At 45.5% G+C, this 20,376-nt stretch overlaps 1 protein-coding gene across 5 annotated transcripts in view; it reads right to left on the bottom strand.

The window, feature by feature from the left end:
- Positions 1–20,376, bottom strand: part of MMP24 (matrix metallopeptidase 24) — a 161,271-nt gene that overhangs the window by 10,324 nt on the left and 130,571 nt on the right. For all 5 annotated transcript variants that reach the window (XM_037915274.2, XM_037915273.2, XM_043527290.1 and 2 more), the window contains exons 6-7: positions 14,629–14,843; positions 10,641–10,779 (exon numbers count right to left, since the gene is read on the bottom strand). In XM_037915274.2, coding sequence (XP_037771202.1) covers positions 10,641–10,779; positions 14,629–14,843 — 354 coding nt within the window. The remainder of the gene's footprint in view (positions 1–10,640; positions 10,780–14,628; positions 14,844–20,376) is intronic.

Genomic DNA, 20,376 nt, shown 5'->3' with positions numbered 1-20,376 from the left:
CCCACATCCTAACAAATAGCATAATGTCCCCCCACTTTGATCTGCTTCAGGGAACTAGAGAGGCATGCTCCCTCTCCTCATCCTGTTCAATCTACCATTAGAACTGCTTGCAATACTAATTAGGGAATACCATTCAAGGGATCAAATCAGGCACTCAGAAGACAAAAATCCTTCTATATGCAGACCACATCCTCCTATTTATTAAAAATCCAGATCAATCGATTCCAAATATCCTACAAGCAATAGATAATTTGGGTAAATTCTCTGGCAATAAGATAAATTGGGAAAAGTCGGAAGCAATGAAGATCTCATTGGATCTAACTGGAACTGACTCTCCTATAGGTACATTTAGATGGCAACAGACAAACCTCAGATATAAAACGTAGTCAAGGGTAACCTGCCCCATTACTCATGCAGGTAGCAGCAATTTCAATAGATGGCAGGCACTGCCTCTCAGCCTTTGGGGAAAAACAAACACAATTACAATGAATGCCCTTTCCCAGGTTCCTTTTCATCCTGAATTCCAGGGCTGGCCTTAGGCCAAGGACAAATGGGGCAAAAGCCTGGGGCGCCGGTATAAACGGGGTGCCTACGGAGCAGGCGTGCCGCTCCCCCCGCTACTCTGCTGCCGTCTGCAGCTGCGTTGCACCTGCCCCCTGCTTTGGAGCCGCACCTGGCTAGCGGCTCCCGGGAGCCTCCTGTTTTCTGTGCAGAACCGGGGGGCGGGAGGAGAGGAAGGGGGCACTCATGTCAGGGTGTCCCCCTCCCCCTGTCTCGCCTCCACCCATGTACCCTATCTCCGCTGAACTGGGATGGGGGGGCCAGGGGTCAGGACGGAGACTGAGGAGCTGCTGACGGCTGCTGTTGTCAACGAGCCTTCAGACTGCTGAGTGCCGCTCCTCCAGCACACACGCACTCTGTCTGTCTGTCTGTCTCTCTCTCACACACACACACACACACCCACTCTGTCTCTCACACACACTGTCTCTCTCTCTCACACACACACACACTCTCTCTCACACTCTCTCACATACATACACACTCTCTCACACACACACTGTCTCTCTCTCTCACACACTCTGTCTCTCTCTCACACACACACACACACACTCTCTCTCTCTCACACACACAGTCTCTCTCTCACACTCTCTCTCACACACACACACTCTCTCACACACACACACTGTCTCTCTCTCTCACACACTCTGTCTCTCTCTCTCACACACACACTCTCTCTCTCACACACACACACACTGTCTCTCTCTCTCTCTCACACACACACACACACTCTCTCTCACACACACACACACACTGTCTCTCTCTCACACACACTCTGTCTCTTTCACACTCACCTCCCAACACATACTTGTATTATTGTTGTTGTTACTTCTTGGTACATCCTGTAATGCACATATATTCTCTGTAATTTTATTCTTTCAAAGTGCTGTTATTTTAGTTTTTTGACTGGTCTGTGCATTTCATAATTTTTATTTCTCTCTTATGCTTAAATTTAATTCTTTGACTAGTAAGTTCTAAAATGCCTAACTCTGTCCTGGCTGGAGTAATTAGCATTATTACTTTTATTACCATATTGTGCTTTGTCATTAATTATTTAAACTGATACAATCAAAAAATGGTATCCTTCTAGAATGCAACTTTAGCTTGTACTAACCTTAGCAGTGCCAGTTTAAAAAACATTAACTACACATATAATTTTAGACACTGTGCAGATGAAGGTCGCTTATTTTCAAATTGTATTTTTAGTTATATCTGTAAAATATCTTAAAATGTGCATGAAAATAAATGCAGTTCCAACTATGATGCCAATAGAAACGATGGAGTCAAAGGTTAGTGAGTCACGTACATGATTGTGATCGGTAAACATAAATGCCAAAATAATTAGAAAAATAAAGAAGAAAAAACCCTTAATCACATATGTTAAAATTAAGTATGTTTTTAGTGGAGTGAAAAACAATTGACTAAAATAGAGTAGATAATGGTAGTAACACAGAGTGTGTCTGCTAGAGAAAGTCAGCAGATTTTATTTTCATTTATCTCTATTAAAGATAGTGTACAAAGTATCAGACGTGTGTGTCTCATATCTGTGTTAAACAGGAGAGAAAGTAACTTAAGGGTCCTGAGCAGGCGGAGGGGGGAGGGGGTCCCCCTCGGGCGGAAGGGGTGGGGCCTCAGGCCGAAGGGGCGGGGGACTTTAAATCCCCAAGCCCTTTAAATCGCTTCAGCTACCCCGGGGCTCCAGCAGCGGAGCTCTGGTGGCAATTTAAAGGGCCCAGGGCTCCGGCCGCTGCCGGGAACCCAGGGCCTTTTTAAATTGCCCACCTGGAGAAGCTGCCCCCTGCTGGTACGGTCAGCTGTGTATCGGCTCTTGCCGGTATGCCGTACCGGACCGTACTGGCTTACTTTCACCTCTGGTGTTAAAGCTCCAGAACTGATACCTCAAGGTTTAAGATTGGGAATATCTTTCTGTATTTTCTCCTGATTGTTCTACATTTACATATAAACTTTAAATGTGGCTTTAAGTGGAGTTTGTATATATTTTTTCTTTCTTTATATAACAGTTAGATACAGTGCTCTGTCGGCTAATTCCTAAGTTATTATTTGCAAAAACCCTAGCGTTTTCAGGGCCTGAGTAGTCCCTGGAATCATGGTTAAAGTTTCCTCCCACCCCCCAAAATCTGAAATGGTGCCCCAATAAGCCAGGAGTGGCCAGAGGGCTGCAGGAGGGCCGTGGGCTCTGGCAAGATGCAGCCCTCATGTGACAGCATGAAGCCCATCTTGAGCCACATGCCGAGCCACAGCTGCAGCGCAGAAGTGAGGGTGGCAATACACCATATACCATGCCACCCCTACTTCTACGCTGCTGCTGGCGGTGACGTTGCCTTCAGAGCCTTTAGGGCGTCCGGTCAGCACCAGCTGGTATCAGGCCACCCTGTCAATGCTTAATTTGTGCCAGGGCTGAGCTCTGGAATCTCTTTCAATACAAATTAAACACTGGGGGAGGCAGCAGGGCCCAGAGGAGATGGGGGGAAGCCCAGGGAGCCCATGGGGGCCAGGGGTGATGGGGGGCACCAAAACACAAGTTCGTCCAGGGTGCCATTTTCCCTAAGGCCGGCCCTCCCTAGCCATATTCCTCCCTTTTATTTTTACCAAATCAACAACATGTTCAAGTCCTTGTGGGATCCTGGTAACGAGCCCAGAACCTGCTTACGCAGATTACAGTTCCCCATCAAAACAGGGGGTTTAGCAGCGCAGTGGCTCATCCCTCATGCTGTACAGCCCCGGATTGGTTCCAGCTGGAAGCAGAATTGGTTGCTCCTTTGCTCCTTTTGAATGCACTGCACACGGATTACTCCCGATTCCCTACAGCACTATTACCAACTGTGGGGGCAGCCAGGAATCCTTGGCGTATGATGTCTATTAAATTTAGAAATCGCCGCCTTCTATGTGCCAAGGTCTCTAGCTGGGATAACTTGAAACTCTGAATAGCAGGCAACCTCATCAGCTGGCCAGATTGGATTAGGAAAGGGATTCTGACCATCAGTCAGTTTATTGACTTCCCGCCTTTTACAATACTGAATGAAAGGTTCAAGGTGGAGACTCAGGAGGAGTGGCAATACATCCAATTTAAACATGCCATCTCCTGTCTGCTTGGCCCTGATGCCCGCGCTACCCTCGCCCACCGGCACTGCTTCCATCTCTCCAAATATGACCCAGATCGCCAAGACTGATGGCAATAGTACGTGCACACCTGGCCAGCAAATCTGAACTGAACACCGATCCCCTGAGAAACGAATGGGAGGAGGAACTAGGCCAGTTATTCTCTGCTAACCAATGGAAACAAATTTTAGCCAGGTTTGTTCCTTACACTTCCATTTAAGATTACACCAGCAGAAAATGACATGGAGGGTGTATTAGACCCCGCTCTGACTGTTCAAAACAGCTGCTGCTGAGTCAGACAAATGTTGGTTCTGTGACTCAGCGGGTGCTAACGTAACCCCTATGCTCTGGGAATGCTCCTGTGCCTGTAGGATTTGGACAGAACTGAATTGCAGTGTTAACTTTTCCTATCATATAAAATTGTTACATGCAATTTTAAACCTAGTGAATATTAGTTGGATGCGGAGTAAATCTGAAAAACTTTGGCTCAGTAGAGCATGAATAATTGTTAAAAGACTACTCCTACAGAAATGGAAATCCTAAAAGCGAGCAGCAATTGAAGACTGGCACATAGACATCATAAGCTTGGACATTGTGGAAACATTTATATCCCATAACAGAAATACCAGAGAAAAAGTCACAGCGATATGGGATGCTCTCCTGAAAGTATTTGAGTGATCCTATTAAATGCATGGCGCCCCTTCCCTCCCCCCACCTTCTCCACATGCGTCCTTCCCTTTCAGTCCCTAGCCCCCTCCTCTGAATTTGGCTTCTAGTCTTTATCTTATTTTAATAATTTTTCTTTAACTCGTTGTAGTTTTATGAGCACAATTTGATTGTTTGTAAATTGCGCAATACAAATAATTGATTCATATGTTAACCATTCATATTACATATAATTAAATGTTTCAAGTATAGCTAAGGTTACATAGCAAGTGGTTAGTATATTATGAATTTATGTATTATCAGAGGTTTATGTATAGTTTGTGATGTTATATATATAGTTTTTTTAAATTAAGAAACATTTGTTAGAAAAAAATATGGTCAATAGACAATATGTTGCTTAATATTGTTAATTCTGTAAAAAGATATGTACCTACACATGCCAAGGCAATGTAAGTGGCATGCCTTATTGTAAATGACCAATGAATAATATAATCAATAAATAATTTTAAAAAATCCCTGCTGCAAAGACCCAGCCACACTCACTTTGGACCAGTGGTTCTCAATCTGCGACCCACGGGCCACTTGCGGCCCAATCAGTACACAGCTGCAGCCCATGTGACATCCTCTGGGCCATACCGGTAGTATTGGATTTGGCCCACATAACACACTGTGATGGTAAATAGGTTGAGAACCACTGCTTTGGACAGAGTGACCGGGAGTGAGAGGAGGCAGGGCTTGGGGCAACATTTCAGTACAGACCATGTCATACATGCTTGTCCAGGCAGATGAGGTAAGTGAGCAGGATTTAAACTCATGTTACTCAGGGCTGGTCTACATTACATAATGCAGCTTATATCGACCTAATTATGTCAGTGTCTAAACTACAGCCCTGTGCCACTGATGTAAGTGCCCTAATACACCGACAGCTGCTTGACTCCCTGCAGGGAACAGGCCGGGGGAGCGAGAAGCCCTGGGCGGCTTCCCCCCACTCCTGGTGGGGAACGGGGAGCAGACGGAGAGGGCAGCCCACTGAGAACCTGGGAGCCTGTGGGGCAGCCAGGCTTCCAGCAGGGAGCTGCCAGTGGAGTTAAGAGACTAGGATCTCAGCTCCCCACACTGCCCCTCTTAGGTCGGTGGAAGCACTCCTGGTGGTGACACGCACCACTGACCCAAGGAGGGTAGTGTGGACATGCACCACGGCAGTAATTACTGCGGTGGCTGTAAGTCACCCTAATATAGGTCAGCTGAGGTTTGCAGTGTAGACATGCCCTCACTATCTGCACAGGTGGCACTTCTGGGGAGGAATAGTCACCAGAGCCCAACTCTCCAAGTGAGAGGGAAGGAGGAGGATGAAGCTGACACATGCCAAGGAATCCCATGCAGCAGGCGGAATAAGGTGGTTTCCTTGTGCAGTAGGGACCCCTAGTGCAGATGGTCTGAGAGGGTGGGTAGAGGCAGTTCTCCATGGTAGGCTGCTGGCATGCTTCAACAATGTTTTCAAAGAAGGTGCATCGTCCACAGGGGGCCTGACTGCAGAGGTGCTGAGCGCTCACAGCAGCTGCAGTTAATGGGAGCTGTGAAGGCTCAGCCCCTCTGGCAGCAAGGGATGAGCTCAGGGCTGGAAGTCCGGAGGCCCTGAATTTGAACTGTAGCGTTGCCAGATTCCATGGCCTTGGGAATGTCACTTGGTTTCTGTGTTAGTGCTAACAAACATGAATGAATTTATATTCGAAACACCCCTGTGAGGTAGGGTGGGGCAATGGCATTAAAATGCCCTGCCCTACCTCCCAGCATGTGCGGTGGGGTCAGTTAGCTCGGGCTAGGTTCACAAAGGGACGTTGGCACCTAACTGCCACGTTAGACCCCTACAATCCCAAATTTAGGTTCCAGTGGTAGTCACAAAATCCACACTCAGCTGCCGCTGCCGAACTCAGCAGGCACCTACAATCACTCAGCACCCATGTTTCTATTGTAAAGGTCTCCTAGGCCGCTGTGATCCTGGCTCTGGGTATGCACACCGCTGGCTCCCTCTAGGCACCCTGATGCCTCAGCTCCAGTGTGATGCACAGAGTGGGGGAAGATAGGTGTTCCTCCACCTAACTCACCTGTGGGGCCAATCCACTCTGCAGGCTCAAGTTTCCCCTCTGTCTGAGGGGTAGAAGGGATTTGAACAGGGAGCTGTTACCTCTGAGATGCAGGCTTTAACCACTGAGCTGTGAGATATTCTGATCTGCAGTATCCTCAGTCTTTCTTCTTGAAGCTGTTCCACTTTGGATTAAATAAAGATACCTCAGAGCAGGGGTGCTAGACCTGAGTCTCCTACTTCTTGGGGAGTGCTCTAACCATCAGGCTGTAGAATCATTCTCTTGCTTGCTCACTCATTATAGAATTTGAGCATCTAAAATTACTGGAGACTTGAACATTTTGGCCATAATCTCCCAGTGCCTCAGTTCCTTGTCTGTGAAGCCCTCTCTATATAATAGGGTTGCTGCAAAGATAACTCATTAATATTTGTCAGGCTCAGATATGACAGCAATGAGTGCTATAGAAAAGGCTGCAAGATTTCTTTCTTGTTCCCCCAGTTAGGAAGGAAGCCAATTATTTTTACATCTGGGGTCCACATAAGGAGCCAAATATAATGCTCTTGGTTGTGCAGAATGGGACAGGAAAAAATTAAATGTCCTAGAATTCCTTAGGTCTGTTTATCTCCTGCTCCCTCTCCTTCCCGTCCTGTTGAGAACCAAAGATTCCTTTATAAACTCTTGTTTATAAAGCCTCAGTCATCCAGTTGGGAAACAGAAACAATACCATGTGACTTGGGTGACCAATCATATGTAATATATAGGGATAACAAATAAGTGTTGTGGCTCAATTTATGGACAGTCCATAAACTGTGATTAATACACACACATGATTTGACACACATTTACAAATAGAGAGTCCTAAAAGTTCTGTTTTGTTCACAGAACATTTGTGGGAATAAATGGGTTGGATAAATAATTCACTATGAACAGTCTGACCAACTGTATTGACAAACAATCCTAGTCATTGGTTTACGTTGTGGAGACTCTTCATGACAAAAACCGTTGGAGATTTTTTTTTTTTTTACATGAAGACTTCAATTAGGTAGAATCTGAAGTAGATTTAAGGTTTCTTAGAGTCATTGTAATCTCTGCTGGGCACCTGCTGGCCCTCCCAACAGTAAAGAATATGACTCTGAGTAACTTTAAAAGCTTTAAGCCATTATTCACAAGAGGGGTCTCTATGTTAAAATTTCCAATAAGGCCCAGTTGGTAAAACTTGAGTTTTATAGAAAAAATATGTTTTTGACTTTTGAATGAAAAAGTGATTGTGGGACCAATTTTTGTCAAGTGAGAAACACTAGTCTTTTTCTAAATCCAATAATTTATAAATTCATCATCAGGTTTGCCTCAAGAATTCAAAGACATTCTCCCCTATCTTCAGGCTAAAAAGAGGATGTGTAAGGATGTGTCAAAAATTACATTTATAATGGAATACTGCAGTGAACAAGATGTGATTGAATGGACTTGTCAATCTCATGTTCCTCGGACTCTGTACAATCATCAGTTATGTGATTCCCACCTGTCCCTGCATACCGTCCAGAATAACTTTCTTCGCCATTTATGACAAGATCCACTCCAGACTACGCAAGCATAAAGCATGGTGAAGCATGTCTACTGTACTGGTGACACTGCTGTATATTTGGTTTTACAATGAATTCCATTAAGCAATCACTCTTCATCAAGACACGGTCACCTCTGGGCCAAATCCTCCCCTCATTTCCCTGAGATCATGAGTGAAGTGGGTGAGGCCAGATTTTTAAAGGGAGGTAGTTACCTAAACATACAGAAAGGTGCCTAGTTGGATTTTAAAAAGCGCTTAATTGCCCAATTCCATTGATTTCATGACTTCCGTGGGAGTCAGCGCCAAGGGGTTAGATCCACAAAGAGGACTAAGTCCTAGGCACCCCGGACCATAGGCATTGTATGGGGAAGTTAGGGGCTGAAGAAAGGGATTTGGAGAAGCCAGCATGCTGAGCAGTGGGACATGCTGTGGAGAAGGGCAAGGCCTAAGCTCTGCCCATCTGTGACCAATGTGGGAATTTTGATGGTATTTTTATGATTCCTGCATGTACCTCAGTTTTCCTCTAGGCTTTGCACTTCAGTGTACTGTGTGTAAAGGGAAGGAACGGTGTGTTTGACTCGTAGCCACCTCAGTCATTAATAAACTGAATAGAATCTACGCATGTGAATGGAGGATCCCGCCAAGACAGTGGACACCCTAATGGCCGGGCATTCATACCTAGTGACCAATAGCCAAGAGGAGGAGATTTCCCCCCACCTCTCTGCCAGGAAGCAGAGCAAAGGCCCCCTAGCTGGAGAACAAAGGGGAAAGATGTCAGGAACTGTGAGCTCATGCAGACACAGGGGCTTGCTCCTAGGACTGACAGCCAAAGGGAGGAACAGAGTCTACACTGGAACATGTCGGTCAGGGGTGTGAAAAATCCACACCCCTGAGCAGCACAGTTAAGCCCGCCTAAGTCCCTGTGTAGACAGTGCTAAGGTCAATGGAAGAATTCCTAACTATTGGCTCTTGGGGAGGTGGATTGCCTACACTGACAGGAGACCACCCTCCCTTTGATGTAAGTAGTGTCAACACTGAAGTGCTGCAGCGGTGCAGCTATGCTGCTGTGGTTTTTTAAGTGTAGAAAAGCCCAGAGAGAGGAAGGAAAATTGGTTTCTATGGTTGCACGGCCCAAGGGCCCTGGTGTTGGCTAGTCTGACCTCTGTCTTAACCTTTGGTTCTCTGTGGTAACCTAATGACTTTCAGATTCTGTAGGCCAGGACACTAACAAATTGTTACCTTGTTTGAAAAGGCTGCCTGGCATTGAAAAGGGTAAGACCCAGCCTCCCACAGTGTCTGGCTTGGCTGGACTCACTGCAGGAGGCCACAGAGATTTCTGGCACCTGAAGGCCCAGTTTTGGAGGCCACGGGCCTGGCCTGTGGAACTGTGTGGACCAGCACATTAAAGGAGTCACTCCCAAGGGACTGGCTACAGGCTGGGGCATAGATCAGACCCTGTGAAGCCATGATACCCTCAAAGGTAGTTAGGCACCTCTCTCTGGTCAGGATTCTCAGCCATCAGGCACTTAAGCCAGGTCAGCCATTTAGGTAGCCTGTGTCCTAGCAGCTGTGAGAGAGAGACAACACCACCCCCTTATAGCCAATAACTAGGGCACACTCCCAGAATGAGGGAGTCCCAGGTCCAAACTGCTGCTCTGCCTGATTTGAACCTCGGGCTCCCACATTTAAGGCAAGGTGCTATAACCCTCGTGTAGAGTGTCTTGCATGGGGCTCTCTCAAGCAGTCCTGTTGAAGCTGCTCCACTTTGTATAACTAATGAAATATTCACTAGGCAAGTGAGAGACTGAATCCATAGCCTCGCGCACAGAGCACTCACCTACATGTGGGAGGGTCACATGACAGTGGGTTCAAGTCCCTCTGCCAATAAGCCTTTATACAAAGTGCAACGGCTTCAACAAGAGATTGAGAGAAGCTCCCCAATGGACCCAACAGCCTGGTGCTTAGGACATTCATGTAAGAGCTGTGGGTTCAAATCCCTGTTCCAACTCAGGGAGAGTGGGGATACAAACCCAGGTCTCCCACCTCCCATGGGAATGCTGTAGCCACTGAGCTTTTGGGGACACTGAACACCTCTCCTCTCCACTAGCTCGAACATCTGCGTACTAGATCAGGCTCTGTGCAAACGGCAGCTAGGGGAATGCCTATTTTGAGAATCCCACCAGGGCTTAGGCATGAGTTAGCACACCAAGCAACTCAGGAGCATCAGGACGTAGGCAATTTTGCATATTCCCACTAACAGAGACTTAGGCACCTCTGAGGATTTAGACACTGACAGGGTTAGGCAGCAGCTGAGCAGGGTTTTGAGGATCTGGTGCCTACAGAAGCAGTTAGGCACCCAAGTGCCTTTATGGATCTAGCCCACAGTGCTTGTGAAAATCCTACTAGATACCTAGCTGCATCTTTAAGCGTCCAAATACCTTTAAACATCTGGCTCTGAGCAATTAGAAGTGAGGGTTTGTGAGGAGTTCAGTTACCTTTCTTCGTGGATTTGCACAAATGGTTCCAACATGAGATACAGTTCCAACCAATACAACGCTAGAACAGACAAGCAAAAATCCCATTTGTCAAAGCTTGCCGCAGGAAGAGTGGTTAGAACAGTGATGCAAAATTGTATTGTAAACATACTCTACCTTTAAAGAAAACGAATTTCCCATCAGATCTCTCATAGGCAGCATCAATCTTTGCAGGGAGGCCTTTCCAGAACTGTTCAATCTGCATGGGATACCCCTCCTGCACTCGGTTGTTGCGCAGACGCCAAAACCAGCGATCCTAGGAAGAGAACAAGGGCTCTTGGAGTGTCTGAACTTTTATACCCTGCATTCAACCGCTAATTAGAGCATGAAATGCCCCCAGATGCCATAATGACGACCATGAGCTCTGTGTAGTTGCACTGATCTTGAGCAATGACTGCATTCCAACCAGTTTTGGCTAAGTTTGTAGGAGGATGCTTTCTCTTAGCACTATAACAGGTTAGGAACTGGTACTAATCATTACTATCCTTTAATGAGTGTTCTTGCGTTCGTGCGTGTGTGTGTGTGCGCGTGGGTGGGTGGGTCCATCCCACCTACTTGGCAGAAGACAAGATACCAGTACATGCAGGGCCTCTTTTGCATATTTTTCCAGAATTTACAATGAACAATCATACAGTTTATCAAGATCATCAGTGCTGAAGAGGGTCATTTAGTCCACTGTCCTGCACCATGGCTGGAACTCAGGGAAGATGGCTGCCTTTTCACTGAACCCACCGTACCTCTCAAAGCTGCCAACACGTGGTACTATTGGCACAAGCAATCAGAAGGTGGGACAAGTGACCTGTGGCAGGCTGCAACTCCTACCAGCCACACATGCCTACTGAGCCCCTTTTAAAACAAACAACACAGCATCACGCTGGAGTGGGTCTTCTCCTTCGAAGAGTCCAGCCTCTTCCCAGGGGTCTGGCAGCAAACTAACAACAAGTCTTGCAGTAAAGTTCCAATGAACAACGTGTCCTCTCCCCAGGTACTTCCTCCCCAGCTGTCCATGCTGGGCTCCTGACTCTCCTCAGACAAGCCCATCAACAGATAGGTAGAGTTCACCTTGCCTCTGTGAGAGACTGGTCACCACTCCCACTCCTCTAAGTTCCTTGCTCTGTGGGAATGAGGCAGTTTGGCTCCAGGATTCATTCTGGCTGAGAGACCCTGGGCTCAGCACCTGAGCCCTACACAGAATTGGCAGCTTGTATTCTTCTTAAACCACCAACTGCTACTCCAGAGCCACTTCCTTTTCTCTAACTACTGGAACAAGCCTAGCATGGATTGTCTTGGCCCCTGAGACTTCCATCTGCAGCCTTTGGGAATGTCTGCACTATAGTCAGAGGTGTGAGGGCAGAATGTGGAGACATACCCCAGCTGGATTTGAGTGAGCAAGTTTGAATAACAACAGCACTGAAGCTGCAGCAGCATGAGCTCTACACGCCTGCCAGGGACCCTGAGTTATGTTCTCAGGTGCCTAGGCCATGCTGCGGTGGCTTCACTGCTCTCGTTGTTCCAGCTAGCTAGCTCAAAGCTAGGTTGGGTTTGTCTACAGGATCTGGAGTCACACCTCCAACTGCAGTGTCCACATCCCAGAGGCCAATATAACCTGCTACTTGATGGCGATAGAGACCACCTGGGAAAGAATTCTCTGTAGTAATTCACAGTGCTCCCCATCTAGTGTCCCATCACCGGTCATTGGAGATATCTGCTGCTTGCAGTTGCAGATCGGCGACATGCCATTGTAGGCAGTCCCATCATCCCCCCCGCCCCATAAACTTATCAAGCTCAGTCTTGAAGCCAGTTAGGTTTTTTGCCCCCACTGCTCCCCTTGCAAGGCTGTTCCAGAACTTCACTCTTCTGATGGTTAGAAACCATGGTCTAATTTCAAGCCTAAACTTGTTGATGGCCAGTTTATATCCATTTGTTCTTGTGTCCACATTGGTGCTTAACTTAAATAACTCCTCCCTCTCCCCCCGGTATTTATTCCTTTGATGTATTTATATATCTCCCTCAGCCTTCTTTTAGTCAGGATGAACTAGCCGAGCTGAGTCTCGTCTCATTAGGTAGGTTTTCCATTCCTCGGATCATCCTAGTAGCCCTTCTCTGCACCTGGTCCAGTTTGAATTCATCTTTCTTAAACAAGGGAGACCAGAATTGCACACACTATTCCAGATGAGAGCTCACCAGTGCCTTGTATAATGGTTCTAACACTTCCCTGTCTCTACTGGAAATACCTTGCCTGATGCATCCTAGGACTGCATTACCCTTTTTTTCATAGCTGCTTCACATTGACGGCTCACAGTCATCCTCTGATCAACCAATACATCCAGCCCTTTCTTTTCCTCTGTCACGTCCCACTGATACATCCCCAGTTTATAGCAAAAATTCTTGTTGTTAGTCCCTAAATGCCTTACCTTGAGCTTTGCACTATTAAATTTCATCCCATTTCTATTACTCCAGTTTTCAAGGTCCTCCAGATCTTCTTGTATGATATTCTGATCCTCCTCCGTAATGGCAATACCCCCCAACTTTATGTCATCCGCAAATTTTATTAGCGCACTCCCACAGTTAGTACTAAAAATGTTAAATAAGATTGGTTCCAAGACTGATCCCTGAGGAACTCCATTAGTGACCTCCCTCGAGCCTGACAGTTCACCTTTCAGCATGACCCATTGTAGTCTCCCCTTCAACCAGTTCCTTATCCACCTTTCAATTCTCATATTAATCCCATCTTCTCCAATTTAACTAATAATAACTAATAATTAATGGATGTATAATACTTGTAAATTCTCAGAAAATTCATTCTGTTCTCCCAGATGACTTGCCATATTTTTCATATAAAACAAAAAGGCTGAATCCCTTCTTTAAGTATAAAAAGGAACTCAACTTTAACAATGGCACTGAGACTGGCACCTCCCTAACAAATATTTGAGCTTTAGGATCTAACCCAACTCTAAAAGCTAGATCCACAAAGGAGATTATGTTACTAGTTGCCACTTTAAGCACCTATATACAAAATTTAGATTCCCAAAACCACTGCGTAACCCTGAATTCCTGCTGGTAAAGTCCCCATGGTGCCTACATTTGCAGCAGTGGGCATGCATTTCCCCACTTCAGTACTGACACTGTTGAGCTTCTTGGTGCCCTGACTCACATCTAGGCCTCATCAGGATCCTCAAACTAGGCATTCTCCCCCATGTCTCCCCTGCCGGGTCTGATCTGGTCACTGTTCTCAGAATATGCTTACGCCCACAGAGACCAGCAGATTATATACCCACTCTTGACAGAAAATTGCAGTTTTTGTAGAGAGGCCCCTTCCCTGCTTTATTGGTCCCTCCAGCCTTCTCAGAGCAGCGCTAGGTAATGTGCTCAGGGAGGCAATGTGGTCTAGTCAATACAGTACTGGACTGGGATTCAGGAGTTCTGTGTTGTATTCCTGGTTCTGCCACTGGCCTGCTGGGTGACCTTGGGCAAGTCATGGAGATTCTCTATGCCTCAGTTTCCCCATGTATAAAACAGGTATAATGAAACTGACCTCCTTTGTAAAGTACTTTCAGTTCTACTGATGAAAAGAGCTAAGTAGTAGTAAAGTAAGATGTCATCAAAATGCTGATGTATTCTAGATACAGATTTGTTAATATAGCTTTATGATTACATCTGCTATGTAGGAAGAATCCCATTGAACAATGAGTTAGTGCAAGAAGGGTGCTTCTCTACTGTAGGTTGCATGGTTGTTTAGAAGAGTCTCCTATCTGATATTTTTTGCTTTAAAAACATTAAACAGAACCTGGTTTATTTTTTGTCAAAAATGCAGGTAATTCTGAAGGAAAAACAAGATTATGAACATCACAAAGAACACTTTTTCATTTATGCCCTTTCCTTAGGCACCATGCCAAATGTTAGTAAAATATTTTCAGATCTGCTAAAACTTTCCTTTCAAAATTCTCATGCTCATTGATTATGTCAGTAAAACATAATAGAACTGTTTTCAGTAAAGCAAAGTGGTACCATAAAATGGCTGATAATGTGTAATTATTTACACATATTATTCTTTTCCAGGATACAAAGCTTAAAGAAAACATCATTGGTAAAACAGATTTAGTACCTTGAAAACAAACATTTCTCCTCTAAACAGAGCCACAGTGTTAAAGTTGCCATCACATATGTTGGGTTTCATGCCTGGAGTTGATGGCCTATCACCTAAAGGTGGCCTGGGGGGTCTTGGCTGTCGTTCATGTTTCCTTTCCGAAGGGGAATGAATCCTGCGCACAGGAAGAGTCGGTAAAGGTCTGGTGGGTTCCAGTGGCTCAGCAGGTGGACCTAAAAAAGAAAAGAAAACTGATTAGAAAGGTGAACAGTTGGAATGTCTGTTTTTAGTCCTAGGACATTTGAAAGCCAACACATTGATCAAATATTCCTGCCCAGGGATTCACCAGCAATCTCTCCCTCATTCCTTAGGACAGGTCTATGCTAGAAGCGCTGCATCGGCACAGCTGCACCGCTGTAGCGTGTCTGGTGAAGACGCTCTATGCCAATGGGAGAGCGCTGTCCTGGAGGCAGAATTACTCCACCTCCGCAAGAGGCGGAAGCTATGTCAGTGGGAGAGCGTATCCTGCTGACATAGTGCTGGTGCGGACAGTGCTTAGGTCGCTGTAACTTGTGTCACTTGAGGGGGTTTGGGCGGGGAAACGTGTCTTTTTCAACTTAAGCCCTTACACATTGCACAGACATAAGCAGCAGTTGCCAGACACAGGAGAGCTGGGGGAGGGGAGCATTCACCTAACTTGAACTGTAGGACTGGTGCTTCCAGGATGAGTAACAGGAGAAAAGTCAGAGCTATTCTGAAACAATAAGAATTTAACATGAGTTAATGTATTGAAGTGTCTGTTCACAGATGCAAGGAGTATGGGAGATAAGCAAGAAGGAATGTGAAGTAACAACACCAACTGCAACTCCTGCTGGGGAAAAAGAAAAGGAGTACTTGTGGCACCTTAGAGACTAACAAATTTATTTGAGCATAGGCTTTTGTGAGCTACAGCTCACTTCATCGGATGCATTCAGTGGAAAATATAGTGGGGGGATTTATATACACAGAGAACATGAAACAATGGGTGTTACCATACACACTGTAAGGAGAGTGATCACTTAAGATGAGCTAATACCAGCAGGAGAGCGGGGCGGGGGGGGCATTGCTGGCACATGATGGCATATATCACATTGGTGGATGTGGCAGGTGAACGAGCCTCTGATAGTGTGGCTGATGTGATTAGGCCCTTTGATGGTCTCCCCTGAATAGATATGTGGACACAGTTGGCAACAGATTGACAGAGCCAGAAGAGTACCCAGAAGTCACCTACTACAGGACAGGCCCAACAAAGAAAATAACAGAACGCCACTAGCCATCACCTTCAGCCTCCAACTAAAACCTCTCCAATGCATCATCAAGGATCTACAACCTATCCTGAAGGACAACCCATCACTCTCACAGATCTTGGGAGACAGGCCAGTCCTTGCTTACGGACAGCCCCCCAACCTGAAGCAAATACTCACCAGCAACCACACACCACACAACAGAACCACTAACCCTGGAACCTATCCTTGCAACAAAGCCCGTTGCCAACTGTGTCCACATATCTATTCAGGGGAGACCATCATAGGGCCTAATCACATCAGCCACACTATCAGAGGCTCGTTCACCTGCACATCCACCAATGTGATATATGCCATCATGTGCCAGCAATGCCCCTCTGCCATGTACACTGGTCAAACTGGACAGTCTCTACGTAAAAGAATCAATGGACACAAATCAGACGTCAAGAATTATAACATTCAAAAACCAGTCGGAGAACACTTCAATCTCTCTGGTCACTTGATTAGAGACCTAAAAGTGACAATTCTTCAACAAAAAAACTTCAGAAACAGACTCCAACGAGAGACTGCTGAATTGGAATTAATTTGCAAACTGGATACAATTAACTTAGGCTTGAATAGAGAGTGGGAGTGGATGGGTCATTTCACAAAGTAAAACTATTTCCCCATGTTTATTTCCCCCACCACCACCCCCCTCTGTTCCTCAGACGTTCTTGTCAACTGCTGGAAATGGCCCACCTTGTTTATCACTACAAAAGGTTTTCTCCCCCCCCGCTGGCATTAGCTCATCCTAAGTGATCACTCTCCTTACAGTGTGTATGGTAACACACATTGTTTCATGTTCTCTGTGTATAAATCTCCCCACTGTATTTTCCACTGAATGCATCTGATGAAGTGAGCTGTAGCTCACGAAAGCTTATGCTCAAATAAATTTGTTAGTCTCTAAGGTGCCACAAGTACTCCTTTTCTTTTTGCGAATACAGACTAACACGGCTGCTACTCTGAATCCTGCTGGGGAGAGAGGCAATAGCTGTTCAATGGCACCACAGAACAGCTGAAGTCAGGAAGTGAAGAATAATACAGTAGCCAATGGAAACAGCAAGGGATGCAGAATGCAATTACCCCAGTTCAGTTTAGCCAGGCTATTGGTTTAACACAGCTGCTTGCAGAAAAATGCCCTGGGATCGCTAATGGATGTACATGATCAGGACTAATTCAAATGATGACAGCTCCCGCACCACACTGGCCTTAACGACCAGTCTGGGGAACTGGTTAGAAAAGTGACACCACTGCCTTTCATAGAAGGTTTCCAGTCTGAGCACTTCTGTGATCTGACCGAATGAGGGCACAAAAATGCAGAAACATTACACGCTGTAAAGATACACAGTAAGCTCATTGCTGTGTGGAGACCTATACCCTCAACTGTACAAGGCAATAAACATCCTTCTGAGCCCGTTATATAGAAATGTTGTTAAAAGCGAGAGGAAAAACTGGTACCAGCTGGATGAAGGGAAAAGGACTGTGATAAAGGATCTGCCATGCTCCTGGCAAGGTCTCCAGTTGGCATGACAACAAGCTGAAATCTCCTAGACATTGGGGTGGGATGGATTCTATAAATGCTTATAGTTGGAAACCCCCAAATGTGTTTTGCCTGGTTAATTTTAATAGGCTGAGGCTGCCACCCCCCAGCTAGACAGTGCTTATGCAGGGGTCACTTAAAGAGCCAGTGGGGCAGGCAGACTGGGAGTGAACTTCATCATCATGGCTGCTGCTGCCCCTTCTGGGAGGGACCCCAGCATCCACCGTGATGCCAATGTGTCTGTGTTGCCCTGATCTGGAAAGATGTCCTGATCAGGCCACAGAGAGGGAATCAGATGGCATCACCCCCCCACAGATTAACTCCTGAACAACAGCTGGGGCATGTGCCTAAGGTTCCTGCTCTCATCCCCTCCCTGGTGTATCATTTCCTCCCTCACCTTATCTCTCCTGGGTACTGATGTTATCTTTTGGACAGCTGCCTAATAAGCAATAGGCTTAGGCACCAAGCTGACCCCACCTTTTGCAATACTCATGTAAGCATAGGACCAGAAAGGCAGCTAAAAGCAATGCTTTAAACACCCTGATGCTGGTGAATGTTTGTCAGATCTTGGAGTGGCTCATAAAACCATGTGCTAGGCCTGCAATTTCCCAGCAGAAAGGCTGGAAGTAAAGGACAGCACCAGAGGCAGAAGTTGCATTCATCTTTGCTGTATTTTTCTGTCACATTTTGTGTGATTTTTGTCTTGTTTTGTTTTAAAGAAAAGAACTAGATTCACGAACAAATGATGAATACGGGGGTTACAGGGCGCTCCCCCGAGGTATAAAGTGTCACATTCAGGCCTGATAGGAGTTGCTGTCACAAAACAGGGAATTCTTTGCCAGTTGGCATTGAGGGATAATTAGTGCCCCACCAATAAAACCTCTCCACAAACCCACAGCCCTAACTCACTCCCAGCACCGACCCCTACTCCCTTGCTGCTGACAGCTCTGAGGGGAGTCCCATGACCTTGCAGGCCTTCTCCACTAGAGGTCTGTTTTCTCCTTCAATTCTGCCGTTCCTGTGGCCAACCAACAATACAGTACTTCCACATTTTTTTCCATGGGGAGAGTTACTTCGGAGGGATCAGATAAATGGAAAGAGAAGGGAGGTGAGGGGGATGGGGCAGAAGAGTGTAAGAAGGGCAGGTGTGGAGTGAATCTGAGGTGAAGAGACTGAGGAGAGATGTGGAGGATTGGAGCAAACAACTTATCAGCACAGGGCAGAGTCAGAACTTTCTACCGTTTTGACTGGAATGTCCAAAGGTGAAAAAGGTCCCTGCTTTGGCTGCTTCTGTTCCTACTGTCTGGAGTCTCTAGCTAGCTCCTCTTTGCAGTGTTGCTCCAAGGCCACATAGGGTCTGTCTACACTTCAGTTAGACACCCGCAGCTCACCTGTGCCAGCTGACCTAGGCTAAGGGGCTGTTTAATTGCGATTCGGGCTCGGTCTGCAGTACAAGCTCTGCAAGCCTCCCACCTCGCAGGGACCTAGAGTCTGGGCTTCAGCCCAAGCCCCAATGTCTATACTGCAATTAAACAGCCCCTTAGCCTGAGCCCTGCGAGTCCAAGTCAGCTGGCATAGGCCAGCTGCGGGTGTCTAATTGCAGTGTAGACATACCCATCGTTGTGGGGAAAAGAAGCACTATGTGGATATGCTGAAGCATGTCTTCCAGAAAGGCATCTGGTCTGGATTTGAAAACATCAAGAAATGGAGAATCCACCACTTCCTTTGGCAGTTTTTTCCAATGGTCAATCACCTTCACTGTTAAAAATGTGTGCCTTGTTTCTAAGTTCATTTTGTGTGGCTTCATCTTCCAGCCACAGGTTCTTGTTATACTGTTATCCTCTAGATTAAAGAGAACTTTAGTACCGAGTATTATCTCCCCATGAAAATACTTAGACTCTATAATCAAATAAACTTATTTTTCTTTTTGATAAGCTAAACAAACTGAGCTCTTTAAAACTCTCTCACTGTGAAGCATTTTCTCTGGCCCTTGAATCATTTTTGTGACTCTTTTCTCCACAAGAAGCTCATGTTGAGTTGTTTGTCCACTGTGGCCCCTAAACCCTTTTCAGAGTCACTGCTTTCCAGGACACAGTCCCCCCATCTGGAAGATATGGCCTGCATTCATTGTTCCTAGATGTGTAACTTTGCACTTGGCTGTATTAAAACATTTTGTTTGAAGTGGTCCAGTTTACAAAGAGAACCCAATTATTCTGAATGACTGCCCTGTCCTCACTATTATTTATCTCTCTGCCAATCTTTGTTTCATCTGTAAATTTTATTAGCAGTGATTTTATATTTACTTCAAAACATTGATGAAAATATTGAATTTCATTGTTCCTAGAACTGATCCCTCAGGAAGCCCACTGGAAACACTCCCATTCAATGATGATTCCTCATTGACTGTTACTTTTCTGAGATTTGTCAGTTAGCCAGTTCATAGTCCATTTAGCATGTACTTTATTGATATTGTATAGAGCTAATTTTTAATCAGAATGTTGTGTGATACAAAGTCAAATGCTTTACAAAAGTCTAAATATATTACATATATGCAGTTATTGTAATCTTCTCAAAGAATGAAATCATATGTTTAACAAGACCTATTTTCCATAAAGCCATGTTAACTGTAATTAATTATATTCCCATCCTTGAATTATTTATCAATTGAATCTTGTATCAATTTTTTTCATTTTTTTTTTGCTTGGGACTGATGTCAGGCTAGCTGGCCTACTTACCCCGGTCATCTCGTTTGCCTATTTTGAATATTGGAACTGTGACAGAATGTACCCCTGTATTCACACACTACACACTATTGTAACAATCATTTGAAAACTCATAATTTGCCAGTCAGTATCATCCTAATAAAATATGTGTAACAACATTGTTTGTGAAGTTATAAGATTC

The sequence above is a fragment of the Chelonia mydas genome, chromosome 13 (genome assembly GCF_015237465.2).
Source record: "Chelonia mydas isolate rCheMyd1 chromosome 13, rCheMyd1.pri.v2, whole genome shotgun sequence".
In the NCBI taxonomy this organism is placed as follows: domain Eukaryota; kingdom Metazoa; phylum Chordata; order Testudines; family Cheloniidae; genus Chelonia; species Chelonia mydas.
The sequence above is the reverse complement of the archived record's forward strand: the minus strand, read 5'-3'. Positions and strand labels throughout refer to the sequence as shown.